Consider the following 7591-nt stretch of genomic DNA (forward strand, 5'->3'; position numbering starts at 1 on the left):
CCGTTTTCTAGTGTCACCAGAAATTTGGCTGAACAGAGCAGATGAGAGGGACACCCCACACCCCCACATGAGGGTGGACACAGTAGGGTCCGCCTCTCGGCTCAGGGCTTTGGGACACACACAGACTCTGCTTTCCAGGGAGGGCTGCTGGGTTGGTACAGGAACAGGGAGAGGAAGAGACCAACAGAAAACAGTTTTCAGAGGAGGTTATTAGGGGGGAAATTGTTTCACCTCAGGGCACAGGAGTGAAGTCAGGAGAACCAGGCAGGTTTAGAGGAGGGACACGGGTCTGCCCCACGCGCCAATGCCTCTGTGCATTACCCTGGAAGGAGATTCCCAGATGGGAAGAGCGAAGCTGACGATGGAGCAGATTTTAGCAGTGACAAGTCCTCAGAGCTGGTTGTCACAGGGCAGCTTTGGTGCTGCCCAGCCCCGGGCTGGGAGGGTGAAGGTGGACAGTGCCTGCTGGCACCTGGGGTGGCAGGGGTGCACCTGAGCAGCCCTCCCACTCAGCTCCCCACCCACTGCTGCTTCCAACAGCCTGACAAAGCCTTCTCATGGAGAAACAAGTGTGGGGAAGCCTTTGGTGCCTACACTGGTAGGATGGCAGTGCTAAGCTTCCTCCAGCGCAGATGGGAGCTGGGGCTGCCGGACAAAGGATGGACAGCAGGGGAGAACGGCTGTGACGAGCGGGAGCCAGCAATGATGTCCCTGCTCCACAATGCAGGGCAGTTTTCACTAGGGCTTCTACAACAACTTATCTACAAGATACATTCAGCAGCGGTGTCAAGTGCTGTGGTTGGAGTATTCTTGTTTCCTTTCCCTCCCCATCTTCGACCTTCGGTGGGGAAGGGAAGGCCACCAGCTCCACAGCACACCTTTGTCTTTACTTTGTGACTTGATGGATGGCATGAGCCAGGTAACCTACATTGCCTGATGTAACTCCCGCCACAGAGATTCGTCCGTCCTTTGTCATATAGATGGAGAACTCCTTGATCAGCCGCTCCACCTGGGGTGAAAGAGCAGAGTTCAAACCACAGGTCAACCTCTGCTCTCTTAGCAGAGCACAAATTTACCCAGCTTGCCAGAACTGAAAGCAAACTGGGAGGCAGCAGACATGGCATCCTGCTACCTGCGAAGCCAGCGGTGCACCTTGTAAACCAAGAGAGATGCTGCTCGGCTCTCGGGCAACACACAAACACTGCAGATGTTCAGCCAGGAGAGTCACCTCACTTGCAATGACCTTTAAAGTCACCTCAGAGCAGCAACAAGTGACTGCTTCCTTTGACAGATAAGCAGGCTACAACTGCTTTCCACCTCCACAAGCACAGCAGAGAGCAGAGCAAGACATGGGTCCCCACAATGCTCCAGTGCTGCAGGCTCGGAGGATGATCCTCCTGGAGGAAGAACTTCCCATGAGGGCCCACTGTGGCGCCTGCAGTCAAGATCTTGTTGACAAGGACCACAAACAACACCTTAAGACCACAGGAACCGTGTTTACCTGCTCAGGCTTCAGCCCCGTGAAGCAGAACATGCCGATCTGGTCGGTGATGTGCTGCCAGTTGTGGGAGGATCCCTCTTTCTTGAGGTTGGACACCAGCTGAGTCCGCATGCTGATGATCCGGTCAGCCATACCCTTCACCTCCACCAGCCTGAGAAGCCAACCCAGGAACCACTCAGAGCAGGGCTGGGATGCACCAACGCTGCTTCCCCCCCAGCTACTGGGAATCAACCCTCTCCACCTGGAAGGGCCTCATACCCCAAAAACACAGGGATGCAGATGAGCAAAGACCAGAGAGTGTAAACCTGTAGCTCTAGCTAGGGACCTGCTTCTTTCTCCTGCTACCTGAAGGCGACTGCTCTTTATTTATTCCATAGCTGTTGGACGTTACTACCAGAGTATCGGCATCTCTCACTTCTGAAAGCCATGGCAGAGTAGGAGGCCTCATGGCAGCACTGCCCAAACCCAGATAAAATAATATCTGCAGATAAAAGGAGAGTGCAGGGGTACATTCCAGCTGGTACATTCCAGCTCCAAGGCAGCACAGCTCAGAGACATCTCTGCTGGGCCCTGGATCAGGCACAAGTGTCAGCCTGCCAAAGGGACAGAGGTCCCAGCCAGGCCACAGCACACTGCCAGCCTTTGTTCTGCCCGGCCAGCTGCCGGCAGGGACTCAACACCAAGGGGCTGGGAGAGCAGCACCGGCTGACACCAGGAAACAGGCTTAGGGCATGAGGGTTACATTCCTGGGTCTTATTCCCAGGGAGCTTACGCTTCCACTTCCGTCACGTGAGACATACTACGTGGCTACAACACCTCAGTCAGGCTTCTCCACTCCTCAGACAGGCAGCTCCTGCAGCCCTCAATCCTAGGGGAGCTTTTTCCCTTGGTTCAGTGTTGGTAACACAAGGGAAACCTGTCTGTGTCAGGCTGGACCCATACCAGGAGATGCCAGGACCTGAGCAGGGATTTCTCCCAGGAGAAGGGGTGGTTCTGAACATACCCCTGCAGCGAAGAGCTGCCCACACCAGCAGCAGGCAGTAAGCACAGCACAGGGCTGCCACAAAAAGAGCTCCCATCTCACTGTCGTGAGCATTAGGGCTTCCCTCTTACCACTCCTTCCGTAGGTCTGGGGTGTTGAGGATGATGGAGGCGATGCGCGCTCCGTTCAGGGGCGGGTTGGAGTACATGGGGCGGATGAGGATCTTCAGCTGTGATTCCACCCTCTTGGCTTCCTCTGCGTCACTGCAGATGACCGTGAAGGCACCCGCACGCTCTCCTGAAAGAGAGGCTGGGTCATTAGGTCCCATCCTCTGCCCTTGGATACCCAAGGCTGGGGCAGGACTTCCCCAAACACCATGTAGCTTTAGTAGAGCCCTCTTCTCTAGAAGGTTCTCCACCAGCTCCCAGAAGGTTCTCTCAGTGCTGCAGGATGAACCCAGGCAGCAGAAAAACACTGGCTGCTAAGCCCAGTTTACAGCACGGTCCCTCCAGCAGCCTGGATGAAACCATCTCCACACCACCAGCCCTACTCACCGTACAGCCCCATGTTCTTGGCGTAGGACTGTGACAAGAGGACGTTGATGCCCTGCTCAATGAAATACCGCACAGCCCAGGCATCCCGGTTGATGTCACCGCTGGCAAAGCCCTGGTATGCCATGTCAAAGTACACGAGAAGGTTTCGTTTCTGCCAGTAGAGGGGGGAGAGAGAGTGTCACAGGAGCTGCACACCCCACCAGGGAGCAGGGCAGCAGGCTGACAAGAGCCATGCAGGCAGCGAGCTGCTCAACTGCCAACTGCTCTTCTCCAGAAGTAGAATCAATCCCCTTTGTCTGCCACAGGGGAAGGAGCCCAAAACCCACAGCTACCCACCACATATGAAAACAGCAGGTAAAGACCCTCCCAGTGCATTTATGGGATGTGCAGTCTGGTCCAGGAGGCAGAAGTGGATTCAGGAGTAATAAATTATTCCATTTCAGTGTTTCCTGTATTAGCAGTTTCCATGAAAACCACCTGGGAATCCTCAGGGCAGGTGCCAGCCCTTCCAGTGCCTCCATGCAGGTAACCAACCGCACTGCCCCTCGGTCAGGAGGCCTCCAGCCACCTCTAGGTGGCCACAGAGGCCACTCTGATATCTACCAATTTTCAGGACACTACTGGTCAAGCATCTTCAAGCCAAATTTCAGTGGCTACAGCTTGAGGGAGCAGCAGGGAGGAAGAGGAGAAGGATGAAGCTGTTTCCAGCTGAAGCTTGTGAGAAGACACCAGGCATGTGAAAGATTGTCCTGGTGCTAGCCAAGTGAAACTACCACAAAGATCTTCCAGCATTTTTAATACATCAGCACTGTGAGGCCCTCTCCAGCTATCACAACTCACTCTTTCAACCCTGCTGCTCTCCATTCAGGTGTCCCTACCCCAGCTTCCTAAGAAGGCACCAGCAGGAAGTCTGATGGTCAGCTAGAAGCTTTATGGGTACATTTGTCTGGCTCCTGTCTTCAAAAAAGGAACATGACACTCATCCTGGCTTCAAGAAAGGGAGTAACCTTTAGTGCAGTGAAGATCGGATGCCACCCATGAAAGCCCAGAGATGTGGCTATCCCAGGAACAGCACAGTGGCCCTGGGACACTCCAATGCTCACCTTCACTGTAGCTGCCAACTCCTTCCATTGCTCCTGCCGGGGATCCACCCCAGTGGGGTTGTGAGCACAAGCATGCAAGAGGATGATGCTCTTCTCTGGAATTTTCTAAGGAAGATGTTACAGAGAATGAATTATTAATGACATCCAAGCCCTCTCCTCAGCAGCTGAGATGGGACTCTTGCCCTAGACATCTTAGACAAGCTCTGCAAGGCTTCTGGCCTTGATTTGGTGCCTTCAGGCATCAACTTTAGGCTAAAGCAAGATGATCACCCATCTCCCCACATCACCTCCCTGCTTCCAAGTATGAAAGGCAACTCACGGAAATGTCATCCATGGCTCCAGAGAAGTCAAGGCTGCACGTCTTGGGGTCGTAGTAGCGGTAAGCCTGAAGCTGTAGGCCAGCATCGCGGAAAATGGGTGTGTGATTGCCCCAGGATGGTTTGGGTAGATACACATCACGGCTAGACTTGAAGAACCGTTGCTGATGAAGAGAAAGACAGAGTGTTCAAACAGCTTGTACAGATTCAAGTAGTTAGAAAACCCCAAGGATTCAGCTCCGGTCAAAAAAAATGTGCTTTCCTTCCCTCACCAGCCATGGACTCACCAAAAAGTTGGCTCCAATTCGTAGAGATCCAGTCCCAGAGATACCCTGCACAGTGACATACTGCAAGGGAAAAAAACCAAAACCAGGTGAGTCTGAGCAGCCCCAGTACGACACAGGGACCAGCCCTGTCACTACCTCAGCGTTAGCAGCAGCACACCCCAGGGACGTGGGGCTGGAGGGGACTGCATGGGTTGTGGGGAAGGGAGTTGAGACCCCTGGCAAGGTTATTTCCCCTTGTCAGGAAGGGCTGTTTCACCCCAGGCTTCAGAGGAAGCAGTTATCCTTGGATCTGGCCAGTTTGCAACTCAGAGGCATAAGTATCCCTGCAGTCCTTCCATTTTTCCTGGGCACCCACAGCACTGCCCTCCCCTTGCTTCCCAGCCCGCTCCTTACCCGGCCACTCTTGAAAGCCTCACTGTTTTCACCCAGAGCCAGTTCTGCGGACGCCCGGGTGAAATCCGCTAGCCCTGCAATGGGCAAGTACTCCTTGTCCATCTTCTTGGATGCAATCATGGCCTCCGCCTGGGAAGGAAGACACACATTCAGCAAGGAAGCCATCACGGTGGAGAGGACGGTGGACAGCTCAAGGTTGCTTCTCTTCACATTTGCTCGCTCAAGAGGGGCAAAGGCTGGCTTACAGGAGCTTCCCGTCAGGGCCTCACTCAAAGCCAAGGCAGCAGTAAATATTTCAGGTGACACTCTGCTTTTACCACAGGGCAAGGTGCTCAGTGGCTACCAGAGCCCTCAGTGGGTGCCAGCAGAGCCAGGAACCCTGGTGCCAAGGGAGAGCACCACTCCAGCCCGTTAAAAGTCAACACTGCTGCACGAGGACACAAATTTCTTTGCCCAAGCAGGAACTGTCCTGCAGGAAGGCGAGAACTGACTGTTACTGAAAGGCAGACATTAGAATCACAGAATCCCAGACTGGTTTGGGTTGGGAGGGACCTTAAAGCTCATCCACTTCCAACCCCCCTGCCAGCAGCAGGGACACCTTCCACTAGACCAGGTTGCTCAAAGCCTCATCCAACCTGGCCTTCAACACTTCCAGGGAGGAGCAGCCACAGCTTCTCTGGCCAACCTGGGCCAGGGTCTCACCACCCTCACACCAAAGAATTTCTTCCTCACATCTCAGCTCCATCTCCCCTCTGCCAGTTTCAAGCCATCACCCCTTGTTCTGTCACTCCCTGCCCTTGGCCAAAGTCCCTCCCTAGCCTTCCTGGAGCCCCTTCAGGTACTGGGAGGCCGCTAGAAGGTCTCCCCGGAGCCTTCTCTTCTCCAGGCTTTACAGCCCCAACTCTCTCAGCCTGTCCTCACAGCAGAGCTGCTCCAGCCCTTGCATCATCCTCGTGGCCCAGACATTGTTCCTACACAGGGAGACATTCCATAACCAGGTAGGGTAACAAGCCTTTTGTAGGGCTTTGTCAAGCTGGGAGTGTTATTGGACCAGATGGAACAAATTAAAAAAAAAATAATCCCGAAACCCCAGCCAATTTTGAAAGCAGCCTGTCTGGAAGCCAGATCACCCAAGCCTTAAACATGGCACCCCCCAGAATCTCTACTTCTTCCAAACAGACCCAGCACCAGAAACCAGGCCAAGTCCTTTCCTAACACAGGATCAGGGAATGGAAGCAAGACCGGCAGCAAGGAGCCATGATTGAAAAGTGCAGTGATGGAGGCACCTGGGGCACTCTGGGAACCCTGTCAGTGCTGCCAGGGCAGCAGGACAGACCCTGGCAGCATTCACATCCCACCAGGAAACTGTTCCTGTCCCACCACCCAGGCTCCCCAGTTGTGACTCAGCTGCAATACGTGCTGACAGAGGGAGAGCGAGGGATGGTTTTAAACCCCACACTGATGAGAAACATGGACCACACACCCTACGCCAAGGAGAGCAGACAGTCAATCTGTGTGTCAGCTCATTTAACGGCCTATTTCCACACTTCCAGCCTGGAAAGGCTCTGTAATCCCCTCAAGGGCAGCGGCCACATCCAGCTCCCTGGGCTGGAGTTTTAGACTGGCTTACGGAGAAACCGCTAACAATGGCTCAGCAGAATTTCTAAGACTAATCCATTAAGGAGACAATGTCAGCTCTTTCCTCCCATGTGAGCTGGCCTGGGGAACATCAGCCTATTCAAGAAACACCTTCGAATTCAGAGGACAGCTGGGCTGGGGAGGGCCTGTGGAAGTCCGCAACAAATTAGATTTACCTAGATGGGAATAGGACACATATTCCCTGTTTTACCCCTACTCCATAACAACTGGTTCTCTTTGTCTCAAAAGCATTAATACTGCAAAGGAAGACATCCAGGTACACTGTCCTGCTCTGGCAGAGACAAAGCTTATTCTAAGGACCAACAGGCAAACCTTGCCTACAGGTCTTCCCCCTCCTGACCCCCCCGGGGCGCCTGGATCCATCCCTGCCCAGCAGCCAGCACCAGGCTCACCTTGCGAACGCAGTTCAGGACGTACGGCTTCCCGTTGTCATCCCGGTACGCCCCTACGCCCAGGTTCATCTTCTTGGAGTTGGTGTCACGTTTGAAAGCTTCTGTCACCCCCAGGATGGGGTCAGGGGGACCCATCTCCACGTGGGACCACCATGAGCTGAAGGGGAAAAAAAAAAGAAGCTAAGAATGAGGCTTGAGGGAGAATTAGGGCAGAGACATGGACCCACATGGCTGGAGAGAAAACATCACAGGAAATCTTGTCTTTAAACCACTGGAAAAGGTACAAGCAGCTATCTCTTCACAGCCCACAGGCGGGATCACAGAGGTCGGCCCCCTCCAGGGAACCTCAGCCAGACTCATGCAGGTGCACGAAGCAGGAGTACAGAGCCTTTTCCAAACTCCT

General features: G+C 54.0%; 1 protein-coding gene across 1 annotated transcript; it reads right to left on the reverse strand.

The window, feature by feature from the left end:
* Positions 1-504: 504 nt before the first annotated feature.
* Positions 505-7348, reverse strand: GOT2 (glutamic-oxaloacetic transaminase 2). The gene is made up of 9 exons (XM_010165987.1): positions 7189-7348; positions 5138-5266; positions 4745-4804; positions 4460-4621; positions 4141-4245; positions 3038-3188; positions 2615-2780; positions 1502-1652; positions 505-1009 (listed from the first exon to the last, which is right to left on the reverse strand). Exons 1-9 carry the CDS (start codon positions 7321-7323, stop codon positions 887-889), a joined length of 1182 nt encoding a protein of 393 aa, XP_010164289.1. The 5' UTR covers positions 7324-7348; the 3' UTR covers positions 505-886.
* Between the last annotated feature and the right edge of the window lie 243 nt (positions 7349-7591).

This window comes from Antrostomus carolinensis, unplaced genomic scaffold (assembly GCF_000700745.2).
Source record: "Antrostomus carolinensis isolate BGI_N321 unplaced genomic scaffold, ASM70074v2 scaffold27220, whole genome shotgun sequence".
NCBI lineage: Eukaryota > Metazoa > Chordata > Aves > Caprimulgiformes > Caprimulgidae > Antrostomus > Antrostomus carolinensis.

Bases quoted from the DNA above. Each gene is read 5' to 3' on its own strand.
- GOT2 (XM_010165987.1), bottom strand. From the start codon at position 7,323: ATGGGTCCCCCTGACCCCATCCTGGGGGTGACAGAAGCTTTCAAACGT. The intron at 4,622-4,744 runs GTGAGTCCATGG...TCTCTTCATCAG, and splicing joins GAATTGGAGCCAACTTTTTG to CAACGGTTCTTCAAGTCTAG. The intron at 2,781-3,037 runs GTGAGTAGGGCT...CCTCTCTTTCAG, and splicing joins CAAGAACATGGGGCTGTACG to GAGAGCGTGCGGGTGCCTTC.